This window comes from Aegilops tauschii, chromosome 2, assembly GCF_002575655.3.
Source record: "Aegilops tauschii subsp. strangulata cultivar AL8/78 chromosome 2, Aet v6.0, whole genome shotgun sequence".
Lineage (NCBI taxonomy): Eukaryota > Viridiplantae > Streptophyta > Magnoliopsida > Poales > Poaceae > Aegilops > Aegilops tauschii.
The window spans coordinates 625,435,928-625,449,439 of record NC_053036.3 but is presented as its reverse complement, the minus strand read 5'-3'; the positions used below and the strand labels follow the sequence as shown (position 1 = coordinate 625,449,439).

At 45.7% G+C, this 13,512-nt stretch overlaps 1 protein-coding gene across 3 annotated transcripts; it reads right to left on the bottom strand.

Annotated features, from left to right (window-relative positions):
- Positions 1-404: 404 nt before the first annotated feature.
- Positions 405-5,242, bottom strand: LOC109739586 (polyamine oxidase 5). 3 transcript variants are annotated; one of them, XM_045233437.2, is made up of 11 exons: positions 4,665-5,240; positions 2,998-3,094; positions 2,771-2,886; positions 2,556-2,644; positions 2,346-2,459; positions 2,172-2,259; positions 2,006-2,091; positions 1,808-1,910; positions 1,577-1,674; positions 1,030-1,459; positions 405-908 (listed from the first exon to the last, which is right to left on the bottom strand). In XM_045233437.2, exons 4-11 carry the CDS (start codon positions 2,567-2,569, stop codon positions 588-590), a joined length of 1,254 nt encoding a protein of 417 aa, XP_045089372.1. In that variant the 5' UTR covers positions 2,570-2,644; positions 2,771-2,886; positions 2,998-3,094; positions 4,665-5,240; the 3' UTR covers positions 405-587. The 3 variants fall into 3 exon arrangements, with proteins under 3 accessions (XP_045089372.1, XP_045089371.1, XP_020154258.1); XM_045233436.2 differs by having other exon boundaries at positions 2,982-3,094; positions 4,665-4,875; XM_020298669.4 differs by lacking the exon at positions 2,998-3,094 and having other exon boundaries at positions 4,665-5,242.
- Between the last annotated feature and the right edge of the window lie 8,270 nt (positions 5,243-13,512).

Sequence of the window (13,512 nt, the reverse complement as noted above, 5' to 3'; positions counted from 1 at the left end):
AGATACAGGTTTGCTAAAGCAGATCCAGATTTGCCCTAAGTATTGCACATATAAGTCATATGCCATTGATTTTACGCGGAGATTCGTACGGATTTTTTTTTCCTTTTCCTTTTAATGCTTGATTAGGTCATTTAGATGTGCAATGTGCAAGGATCTTTTGAAGTGATATCTGGGGCTGCATAACTGAAGAGAAACTACAGGTTGTGTCATAGGATCTTTTATATTATATTATTATAAAAAGAATACATCCACTGTGTCATAGGATGTTTATTTACTGTGGAATCAGTGACTCTGCTTTTTCAATTCAAAATAATAATAACGCCCCTGCTTTGGTCCACATGATCGCGGAATTGACCGCACGGTTTTCAACATGAGCGGAACCACACAAGAGAAAACTTTGCAGATAATACTAGATAACAAGAGCAATATTGATGAAATCAGAGGGAAAGTCCGCATGTTATTCAGAGATACATCAAAGATCAGACGCTGCGAAGTTGTACAGTTTAGGAGGTAAATTACAGCTACGATGTTAACAGAACAACACGATGCTAATAATAGTAGACAGGTTTGTTCTTCCTTCCTTTCTTTCACAGCCTGGATATCTGGAGGGGGACCATGACTTCAGTCATCTCCTCCCTCATCACAATCTTCCCCACCTGGAACAGGTCGGAGATACCGAGCTGCGTCGAGAGGCGCCTTCGGCAGTCCTCTGCAGCGTCGATACCTGACGAATACGCTCCGTGCACAGACCCAGAGTGGTCGATGCAGGCGGCCTCCCCAGCAAAGAACAGGTTGCCCACACGAGCGCAGAATCGCTCATACAGGTCGGCCGGTTTCCCGACCAAGTCGCACGAGTAGGAGCCGAGCGAGTTGGGGTCAGTTCCCCACCGTGAAACCAGATACTGGACCTGCAAATGTGTGACAGTAGCAGTTAGAACTTGCAAGCAACTGTGAAGAATATGAAATTTGCACAACTGGTTGTACTTCAGTCACTGTAGAGAATATGAAAACAAGCAACTAAAGCTTTACCGGCTCGGTGGCCCCTGGTAGCATTCTCCTGAGCTGTGACATGACAAAGTTTACGGATTCTTCGTCTGATAGCTTCTCCATTTCGTATGCGAATCTGCCCGCCACCATGCATACAAGGACTGGATGCCCTGTGGCTTTGTGAAGGTTAAGAAAGTAGCCGCACGCATTCGATGTTTGGGCAACCCTGCCCAGCACTTCTACATTGGGCCAAAATATTGTGTTGAATCTGAGGGCTATCTTGTTCTCGAGGCCGACACCAAGATCAGAGATTGCCGACAGTTTCCAGTCTGGGAGCTCAGGTTCAAACTTGATGATGTTTGCCTTGAGTACACCGAGAGGGACGGTTATTATAGCAGCATCTGCAACAAAGCTTGTCCCGTCTTCCACGCATACGATGACTTTATTATACCGCTGGATGATTTTGGTAACCCTGATCACCAAAAAGAATGTATAAGAAGCCACCTATTTGGGATTGTACTGCCTCACAACTGGTAATCACTGTATCCATGTGAATTGTTGTCCCATGAGGGTATGTCGCTGTGCATACCTGTGGTTCAGGTGGACATCAAGATCTCGAGAGAGAGCTTTGATAACAGGGTCGTAGCCATTCACCATAAGCCCATGTCCACCAGTAAGAACATGTTCCTGTAAATTTGCAAAGCTCAGCACATTGTTCTAGCATAAATGTCCATCCCTGTAGCTCATCTCAGCATGCATTTCTCTGCTGACCTGATGAATATGTAAATACGAATATATCGAATAGTCCTGTATTGCATACCTGATCCCAATTTTTCAAAGATATATTATCCACGTCAGTGGCAAACCATGCTTCCAATCTACAAATGCACCACTGCAATACTTCATACTGCAAACCCTCAAGCCTGTACAGATAAGTGCACATATGTAAGCATTTCACAGCTGCATTAAGATTTCATCATCCCATAACTAGACGAATTTACTGCTACACTCCACTTACTTTAGATGTGGATTTCTGTCAAGCACCATTGAGATGGCTTGAACAAGAGGCATGTCGTTTGCATATTCATCTCTAACTTTCACCGTCTGCGGTATTAACAAGCAGCTTATAATTTATTCAATGACACAATAGGAAGAAAACATGTAAATGCAAATGATTGCAATACCTCCTTCAGAATCTGCTCAAATATTTCCCCAACTTTGGTTACTATCTCCTGGGGAATTTGACGACCATCTTTATCAAAGAGCGCGTAGCTAATAAGAAAACAAGAAACAGTAAGAAAATGAAAACAAATCTATTTAACGGAGCATACACATTGGTATCATGGATGATGAATCACCTCTCCAAATCATGGTCATAAAGCACAGAGTTATCACCACTGGTGCGATATAATCTAAGCCCAAGAAGCCTAATCAATGGCGCCAAAGAATTCTCATTGCAAACACCATGCAACCTGAATAATCACATGATAAAGCCATGAGATCACTCGGCTAAAATCAATGCAAGGTGGAGAAACACAACCTAATACTAGTTTTAGGATGCAACTAACCAAGATGCTCCCATGTCAATTGGGCAGCCAAAAGAATAGTCAGTATGCACACGGCCACCAAGTCGCTCCCGCGACTCTAGCAATGTGACCTGTAGGTGTGTAACTATATATAATTAAAAGGGTCTGAAACCATTAAAACACTAACTGTTTTACACTCTACAGAATGTGGAACATGAAGATTTCATTTATTTTTTCCTCCTGCAAGGAGAATTTACCTTAAATGAAGCATTTGACAAGGCACGAGCAGATGCAATGCCTGAAATCCCTCCACCAATCACAATTACAGAAGGGGGAGAAGCTTTTTGCCCATCAATGTGCTGAACGAAAAGACCTGGAATCATGAAGAAACAGAGTATAAGATTTAACATCGTAAAACCAATGAAAGCATTTACCCTAGAATCACGTATTTGGTATTTCTGAAACTACCTGTATAAGCACATACCAAAATTTCCACCTATATGTGTTTATTTTCTACTGACCAATTGTTTGTTAAATCTGCAACTGGTCTTGGTTGTCTGTTCTAGCATTTGAAAAGCCACCTGAAAAGGACTGCTTCTTAGGGGGTGACAAAAGAATTGTTCAGGAATATGCCTCAAGGGATATATTCTGATTTGCAGAAAGAGAGTCTAGTGATGGAAGAAACAAGATCAACCTAAACGGTCCCAAGAATAAATTCGACCGCAGCAATATAGATTAACCGATGAAGCGGCATATCCTAAAAAAACAAGAATAAGGAGCAAATTGACCTGGGATGCTGTCCCCCATTTTGTCTTCTTCCAAGCACAAAAGTGCTTTTCTTACACCGTTTAGTGGCCTCAGTTTATGGAACCTTCTTCTACATCCCTTTCTCTGATTCTATCACAATTCCTTGGTTTGCTTCCAATATTTATTGTTCTAAATTCAGCTAGTATCACGCATTCACAGTATTTTTCAACCATCTACCTGAACAAGCATGCACATGCCAAAATTTCCACTCAGTGCACTATGTGGGTTAATTTATACTGCTGACCAAATGTTTGTTAAATCTGCAAGTGGTCATAGTTGTCCGTTCTAGTATATGAAAAGCCACCTGAATAGGACTGCCCTTTTGAGAATGACATAATAATTGTTCAGGAATATGCGGCGAGTGATTTATTCTGTCTGGTTGATTAGCACCAAGAGAGTTGGAACAATATCAGCCTGAGCAATCCCTAGAATTTATTCGATCCGCAGCAATATGGATTTACCGATGCAGCGGCATATGCTACAAAAAAAAAGGCGAACAAGAATGAGAAGCAAATAGACATTGGATGCTTCCCCCCATTCTGCCTTCTTGCAAACGCAAAAGTGCTTAATTTTTTCAACTTTCTAGTGGCCTCTGTTTTATGGAACCTTCTTCTACATCCCTTTCACGGTTTCACTTTCCCGTCGCCATCCCAGTCCCTTGCTTTTTACATGTAACATTCTCTGTTTCTATATCATAGTTCCTGTTTCTATCACAATTCATTGCTTTGCTTGTAATATTCACTCTTCTAGATTCTCATCGACCGACCAACGGCACTTTTATTTGTCTACCGTAAGGCGGCGATTTCAGTTGAGGTCCAAAAATATCTCCTTGTTTCATAAGAAAATAAACAGCTCGGCTGATCAATCATACTAAGACTCATCATTTGACAATAAAAAAAGAAATCATTTTTATGATGATTGGTCCCGGAGATGAGTGGTGGTCCCTGAAATATCAACATCAAATGAATCTGAAGAACAATTCTGGTCCAATAATTTTTGCCCCTTTTAAGCGCTGGAGAAGACACTAAACTGTCACAGACAGGGTCAATTAGCATGATTGGGACGTCAGTCCACTGCCTACGACAGAGACATTTCACCCGATAAACATGGATTCACAATTAATTAGTACTGGTAAATAATTACCCAACACACCGCTGGAAACAATGTACAATTACGTAGTGGAATAAATGCAGTGCGAACTGCGAAAAGTAAGAGCTTTCTCCACACTGACGCAACACTGAACACATCAAAACTGGAAAGGAAATCTACGCAAGAAACAACAATATATTTTGAGGAAGGAAACAGGAAAATGGGAGGGGCGGAGTGTTTTGGTCGGGCACGCACCTCCGGCGGCGAAGCCATTCGGCGGCTGGTCCATCCTCGGAGACGCGTGGTCGGACGAGCCCAGCTGCAGCGCGACGGCGACGGCGACGGCGGCGGCGAGGAGGATCGGGTCGAATCGGAACAGAGTCAGAGAGAGATCGGAGAGTGTGGTCGATCCGGGCGGGAACGGGCTGGCGGGAGGCTAGCAATTAGAGGAGGAGGAGAGGGAGTGGTCGCGGCCGCCACGTATAGGAAGCGAGAGGTAGAAGACGAAGACGAGGAGGCCGTCCATGGGGCCGCCGACGCCGACGCTGGCTGCTGCTGCTGCGGTGGTGGTGCTCGGCGCCTCGCGGAGGTCCCCTCTCATACCCAAAACGGCCCGTCACCGGTGGCGCCCGCACCGGCGATCCCTTCGCGCGGAGCCACGCCGCCGATCGCGCCGGTGGTGGTGGTGGAGGAGGAGAGCGCGCGAAGGTGCGTGTGCGTGCGTGGATGGGTGGGAGCGAGTGCGAGAGGGAGGTGCCGGTGCACGGTTGGGCTGCTGCTTGGCCGAGACGGGGCTGTGTTGTGTTCGGTTTCGTTGGTTGGTTTGTTGGTGCGGGTCGGGTGCGAGGAAGGTTCGTTTTATAGCCAGCGAGACGAGAGGTGGTGTTTTTGCGTGTGCGCGCCCGGGGAGTTGGGTTATTGCCGCCGGGACGACACGATGCGTGTGGCTTATACTAAGAGTGGAGTGTGGTGCGGGACTACGGTGGAACGCCATGCCGTTTAAGCGCCCGTGCTCCAATTTACGTGAGGGCGTCTATACAAAATGTTGCATTGCTTGATGATGATGATGATGTTCAAGCCATGACAAGTGTTTGATACTCGGGTCTTTGATGTGTCCAATGGGATTTTCACAGCCTCGCCTTTTTCTTCTTCTTTTTGCTCCCTTGTTGAAGTCGGAGCTGCCAAGGCGGAGTCGAGAATGATGATGGCAAGCGGTGAGCGGTCTGGTTGCAGTGGCCCAGACCGGCATGAGCTTTGCTCTTCTGGTCCCTTTCCAAGTTCTTCGTCGGAATCGGAGATGCCTTGTTGCTGATGTGCATGGTCGATTGGATGGCATGAGCTGCACGCATATGTTGTGATGACCGCATCATCGATGGGCGCCTACAGTAAATGTCGGATTCTGGTTGGTTCATATTTGACGAGGATGACATTTTAGGTAACCACCACGTTACTTGTCTTCTCTAGATGTGTATATGATCTAGAATTTGTTGGTAGTCAGGGTCGGTTTGGTGTGCGGTGTTGTTTGATTTTTATGTTGCATAATGGCCATTGTGGATGTTTATCTTGGTTTTCGTCTGGTTTTCATACAATTAGTTGGATAGTTCTCTCATGCCAACCAATAATGGTAATAACGTGCCTTGTTCCCTAATTAAAAAAAACTCGACCGTGGCGTGGACACTCACGCATGGCATCCTTTTTTTCAAAGACGATAACCTAGGGGCGGATTGGGAGGGGGGGGGGGGTGCCATGGCACCACCTCCATAATTGCAAAATACTTTTTCTATCTATCTAACACTAAACATTTACTCCATCCGTCCCATAATATAAGAGAGTAACAAGTTAATGCTATTTTAAGACTTTGTTACGATTATGATGATATTTTTTTAAACCATGCAAGAGGTTGCATGTATTATATTAAAAAAAGTGTTGAAAACCGGGTAAAAAATTATCCTATATGAATAAACGACTAGGACTCGCATCCACCCATTTGGCGTCGGGCTTATCCATGCCCCATTTGTAATTGGCATATGTGACTGGCTCTGCTGATCAGATGAGCAACATCAAAAACCTCAGGTGCAAGTTCCTCCACCGAAGCACCTTGAATCCATACGATATGCAATCTCAGCAAGAGTTCTATTTGGTCAAAAACCTCGTGGAGGAACTTGCACCCAAACGCGCCACCAAAGATGTCCAACAAATACATTGCAGCGGAGATATTGTTTTGACTTGCCTTGAGGAAGAGTATAAATATCAGCTATTCGCAAAGGAAAAAAGAGTATGAATATCAGCATAGATGATATCTAGACCTAATTATACTATTTGTAGTGTAATTTTGGACAAAAAAAAAATTGTGGCACCCCAATGATAAGATTCGGTCTGCCACTGCGCCAGGCCTTTTATAGGTTTTGATTGATGAGATGATCCGGCTAGGTATGTGTGTTTGAACCAACACGTACATACAAACCCCCGGCCGGGCCCGCCCACCAGCCGCATGCAGGTTCATGATCTGCCGATTGAATCGGCGCGTTTCGATGGTCACTGCTCCTCACCTCGCCGTTATACGTGCAGGTACGAGTATGGGGATCTTCTTTTTTGAACACAGTACAGATGCAAGCGAACATATACACACGCATACACTCATCCCTATGAATGCACATACGCATACCCTATCCCTATGAGCACCTTTGAAAGACTGAGCCGGCGTATCATCTTGAAATTTACGAAGTCGCCGTAGGCACCTTGTCATCGACGGGAACATCTCCTCCCACTGAATGCGCATCGCCGAAAATCCTGAAGTAAATCCAGAAATAAATGCGAGCATTAGGACTTGAACCCCAGTGGGCTAGGAATACCACAGTCCCTCTAACCATCCAACTACGGGTTGGTTCACAGTATGAGGATCTTCTAAAAAAGAGTCTTCGGTTAGAGTGGCGGCAATGATCGGTCACGAACGCGTCCACCAAGAGCGGCGTACGCAAGGTCGCGCACACCTTCCGACGGAATCATGGTGATCCGCTGGTGCTCACCACGTACCCGTACCGTACGTACGTGACGCCAAAGGCACCTCCCGGGTGGTGATGGTGCCGGCCCGACGTAGCTGCCTGGAACACCATCTGCGTGGTTGGTTGTTGCGTGGGCACTGCATGAACACGTACGTACACATAGATATTTTGAGCTAGGACTAGGAGGAAAAGCAAGGTAGAGGACAGGCGTACCCGCACGCCCATACCCCATACCCAGACCAGATTTGCCAGCCAAAAGACCCACCCGGGGCTAGCTAGTACTACTATGGTCTATGGACCACTCCACTCGGCCCCTGCAACTACTAGCATGCATGACCGCCGGCCTCTACTGTATATGGGCATCAGCGACGTCCGCCTTTTGCTTTCTTTCTTGGCAAAGTCTATTGGAGGAGTACCATATAGGAGTAGTGGTACTGTTACTATGACTGGAATCCAAGCGAGAAAGATAGGCACTTCCACAAGTCTACCCGGCGACGAGTCTAGTCTACGTACAGTACCAACCAACGCTCCTCCTCTCTCATTCGGTGTGGATCAATCTACAAAAGTGACGTGTTGAATCGCCTGCCCGTCGGGGCATATCTAATGACGATTGCCCCACGGCCAAGCACACCAATCCACATGCCGCGCGAGTGATTACGGCCGTCCATCGGCCACCGGCATAATCTAGCTATATTGCCGCGTGATGTTGCCAATTTGCCATGTTGGGCAACAACAATGATCGAGGCGAGGCGAGGTGAGAGAAGACAAGAGACTGGAGCTGGACCTGGATCGGTTGTCTGCTTGCTCTGTCCTACCTACAGATTCCCCCTATGGCAGCTGCTCCTGCTCCTCCTCCTCGTCAACCCAGCTCAGCTACTAAGGGCACGTACAAAGGAAGCATCACCTTGGTGATGCCTCACCTCTTCCACCTAGATAAATTTGAATGGAGCTATGGTTTGTGCCACAATCACTCAACGGAGGCTATTTTTTTGATGTCATCATCTTATTTTTTCTCTCTCTCACCCACCTTTCAACACATGCAATCTCCAAGCTCTGGTCCTGAACTAAGCAGAGCTACAAAGCTCACACCGCGTCGCCTGATCAGCTGCCTCGCTGCTTTTGTCAGGGAGGAGGCTAGCTCCTCTGCAGGAGTCCGTCTCTCTCTGCAAGCAGCACGTTTGGTGGAGGTGGCGTTCAGCATGTTGATGTGGCGCCTGGGGCATCCGTCCAGCGTGGCCCATTGGCCATGCCCTAAGGCCAACTCCACCGTGCGACCCCATCCTGTCCGCGCGCGTCCGTTTGAGATAAAACGTACGAACCAGACGGCCCAGCGCGCAGGAGCAAACGGACTTTTGTCCGCTTTCGACTCATCCTCGGCTCAAGTTTGCGCCGATTTTGGGATGAAACGGACAGCGTGCGGACGGGCGGGACGCGCGCGCTTGTCCTCCCCTGACCCGCCTGTCGGTGGCACAAAGCAAAACCCTCCCGCGCCCCATTTGGCGCCCCATAGAGGCGAGGCGAGAGAGGACAAGAGACGGGAGCTGGATCAGTTGCCTGCTTGCTCTGTCCTACCTACAGATTCCCCCTATAGCAGCAGCTGCTCCTCCTCCTAGTCAACCCAGCTCAGCCAGTACTAGCATGCAAAAAATATCTCCGCGCGCGGACGAATCCATCAAAGGAGCCAACAAAAGCGTGAAAAAGAATTCGGTAAAGGTGCAGGCCCCGGGAGCATCTGCTGTCGCTTAGTCCATCGCCTGCAGCCGGTGCAGTCACTGGCTCACTACACACATACTGTACATTACGGCTGGTCCAGGAAACAGCCTACTGTACTACAGTACTAACTGACAAACACCACAGTTGACGGTAACTAAGGTTGATCACGCAAAAATCACAAGGATTTGTCAATGAAACCGAGACATCATCGAGAAATATCTCTCTTTGCGAGGTAGATTTGGGTATCTACTCCTATGACTATGGGAGGAGAGCCGTCCCATCCATGTAGATATTCCCTCCGTTTTTATTTACTCTCTATATTAGAGTTGACTGAAGTCAGACTTTGTAAAGTTTGATCAAGTTTATAAAAAAAAAATATTTACTATAATAAATCTATATGATGTGAAAGTCCATTCAATAATAAATCTAATAGTACTTATTTGTTATTGGATACGGTAATATTTTTGTTTATAAATTTTATCAAAGTTTATAAAGCTTGACTTTGACTAAAGCTAATACGCGGACTAAATAAAAACAGAGGGAGTACAATGAAAAGGACCGCCCGGCCAGTCACGGTCTCTTCCTTTAGAGCATGGTTAATAAGAAAGCCTACTGCCGGAGACTTGAAGCCTTCATAATGCCTTCTAATATAATAGGTGGGCTGTAAACTAGCTACTAATACTTAATGTTGTATGTGAAAAAAGGGAAAAGGACACACGCTGATTGATGGAAAGGAGATGAGAGTTGGCTCGCGGGGCTGCATGCGGGCTGCATGTTTTGTTTCTTGCGCTGTAGCCGGCGCTAGCTCTAGCGCCCGCTGCCTTGTTTTTTCTTTTTTCTCTCTCTTTCAACTATGATTTTAATGGCATGAAACTGCTTATAGCCAGCTGACTGTGTACTATTATACTTGCTTTTACTATACGACGTCTTTGAAATGAGCAGTGGCCTTTGAAATGAATCTCGAGGCACAAGATCAGATTGGCTCCACCTATTCCACTTCTTTTCATCTTCCAAAACAAGACACAATCAGGCACAATTTCTTGTAAGATAAAGCGCACTTCTTAGGATCCATCAAGAGAAAGATTGAAAAGTACGGCGTCGTAGGAGCTAGCTAGGCATCCCAAAATTCAAGGACTTATTGTGGATCGCCCTCCAAGACTGGGTTTGGACGACGGAGAGACTCGCTACGAGAGGTTGGCCAAATTGCAGCTTTGTGTACGCTTTGCAGCCGCGTCATGAAAAACAGCGGCTCCTATTTTATTTCAATGTTAGTCCCCAACGAATTTGAAACGTGTTAAAAGATTTTACTCGAAAGTAAAAAAGATTACGCCGATTGATTGGACCAAACGTAACATAGCTCGTGTTTTTTGTGTTGATATATAAAAGATTGGTTACCGAATTACATCCCATTCGTTGTTTAGGTGACTGGATTAGTTAATTGCAGATAAAGGAGGACTATCTGTAGACGTGACGCCATGGAGCGCAATCTGTTGATGCGACGCCATAGATCCACAGTATCATCGATCGATCGTTATTGCCTTTTGCTTTTGTATATAAAGTCCAATTGGCCCCCTTTTTTGTTTGCTTGCCATGATCGAGATCGATGTTCAAATCAGTTTGTATCACCTTTCTTTCTTTCTTTTTTGCGGGAAAGTTTGTATCACCTTTCTGTTACTAGCTAAATGCTAGTCGTGCAATAGATCGACACGCCCGACCGGTAAAACATGCAAGGACCTGCAAATTATTGTCCATTGTCTGTTTGGCCTATCCATCGATAAACTCCTGTTGTACGGATTGTAACGACAGTTGAGTCTACGTTGTTGGACGCCCTTCAGCCGCAGGTGGAGCCGGCCACGACTGGTCCGGCCCCTCTTAAGACGATGACCTCGCTGTTCGAGCCTGCGGTTGAGATTGTTGGGGAGGGGGTTGCTACTCCACCATCATCCCCTTCACCGGCAGTAGAGCTGGCGCCACGACCTCCGATGGGGATGACACCTACACGACGGAGTAGTCGGCATACAGTTGCCGACGACGGTTCTATGGACACAGATGAGGACTCTTTGGCCAAGACTATGCGGCGTAAGGCAGCGCAAAACCTCGACAACCAAGGTATTATGTCGTCATCCAAATCCTTTTTTAGTTTTTCCTAATACTGCCATCGTTTCTAAGTTAAATAAAGTGGGTGTCAGTTCTGGAAAGAATGAGAAGGATATTTCTATTTCGACTAACGTTTTGAAACATTTGGAATATGACCGATTAAAGGTTACTCCACGTGTTTTTAGCGAGTCTTTTGCCTCTCATACTGATGAGGAGGAGTTGCATGCCCTACTCACTCATTTAGTAGGAGCGGTTTCGGACGTGGGTCTAGATGAACCCGGGCTTAGTTCATTGATTGAGCTTACAACATCCGGATGTAAATCAAAGACCGCACGTTCGGAAAAACATAGCAAGACCCATAAGAGGGCGAAGTGTTCTAAATCTCCTATTGTTTCCTCATGAATGGAATGTTTTTTAATAGCAGAGGTCTACGTGACTTGGCTAAACATCTATTCATTGCGAAATGTAATAGGGAACACAATTTAGACTTTTTGGCTATCTCTGAAACGGGGAGATGTGATTTCTCAGCGAGTCTGCTTAACCGTCTTTCAGGTAGGGTAGACTTTACTTGGGTTTCACGATCGCCTAGAGGTCGTTCCGGGGGCATTTTACTTGGCGTTAATACATGGACTATGGATGTTTTGGCTAGTTCGGATGGTGAATTTCACGTTAATCTCCATATTCGCAATAAGGCCAACAACTTCACATGGACCCTCGTAGCCGTATATGGAGCAGCCCAGGATGAGTTCAAAGCCGATTTTCTCCGTGAATTGGTTAATCTGGCGAAAGATAATCCCTATCCCATTCTTATAGGTGGGGGTTTCAATTTGCTTCGATTTCCAAATGAGAAAAGTCGTTGTAGGTTTGATAATCATTGGCCTTTCCTCTTCAACGCTATCATCGACAGTCTAGATCTAAGAGAGGTGTCCATGATTGAAAGATAATTCACTTGGGCGAACAGTCTTCCGGAGCCGACATATGAGAAACTAAATCGCGTTTTAATGTATACCGACTGGGAATCTAAATTTCCCATGGTGTCTGTTCGTGCTCTACCTCGTATCGAGGCTATATCAGACCATGCACCCATTCTCTTAACTACTGGTTTGCCGCGACCACAACATAGACGCAAGTTCAAATTCGAACTCGGGTAGTTGCTTCGGGATGGCTTCCATGATATGGTCAAGGAGGTGTGGGAGAAACCGGTGGCTGGGCCTACCCCAATACACAGATGGAATAACAAAATGCGTGCATTACGTAAATTCCTTGGTGGTTGGGCTAGACATACGGTAGGTATACTCAAAAAGGAGAAGCTTCGTCTTTCAACTATCATTGATGAATTAGAAGTTTTGGGAGAGGTTAGACCTCTATCTGAGCATGAAATCGAGATCAAGAATCATTCGAATGCACAGATAGATAACATGCTGCGTGAAGAGGAACTCAAATGGTACCAACATTCTAACTCTCAGTTTATCCTGAAAGGTGATTCGAATACTAGATATTTCCATGCAGTCGCCAATGGCAGACACAGGAAAAAAATATTCATTCCCTACAACAGGATGAGGGCACTATTGAGGGGCATGACCAACTTAAATCTTATATCACTAATTATTATAAAAATCTGTTCGGAGCCCTAGAGGAAGGGAACTTCTCGATGGATGAGTCCCAAACAGATGACATCCCCCGGATCTCTGATGAGGAAAACAGCCTACTAACAGCTCCATATTCCGAGGAGGAAGTTAGAAAGGCGGTTTTCCTAATGGAACATAACAAAGCCCCGGGTCCAGATGGTTTTCCCGCAGAGTTCTATCAGAACTTCTGGGAAGTCATCAAACCGGATCTCCTACTTTTGTTTAGCGACCTTCATGCTGGCCAACTAGAATTTTTTCGCTTAAACTTCGGTGAGATTATTTTATTGCCTAAGGTTAATGAGGCTGAAAGGATGCAACAATATAGACCTATTTTCCTCCTTAATGTTAGTTTTAAAATATTCACGAAGGTTGCGACTATTAGGCTAAATTCGGTTGCTGAACATGTGGTTTGCCCTTCACAGACAACTTTTATGCAAGGGAGGCACATCCTAGATGGAGTTGTTATGATTCATGAAACAGTCCATGAATTACACCGAAAAAACTTGAATGGGGTGGTACTCAAAATAGACTTTGAAAAAGCTTATGACAAAGTCAAGTGGCCCTTTCTTCAACAGACTCTCAGAATGAAAGGATTTTCTGCAGAGTGGCGCGCTATGGTCCATAGTTTCGTTTCTGGAGGTTGTGTCGCCATTAAGGTTAATG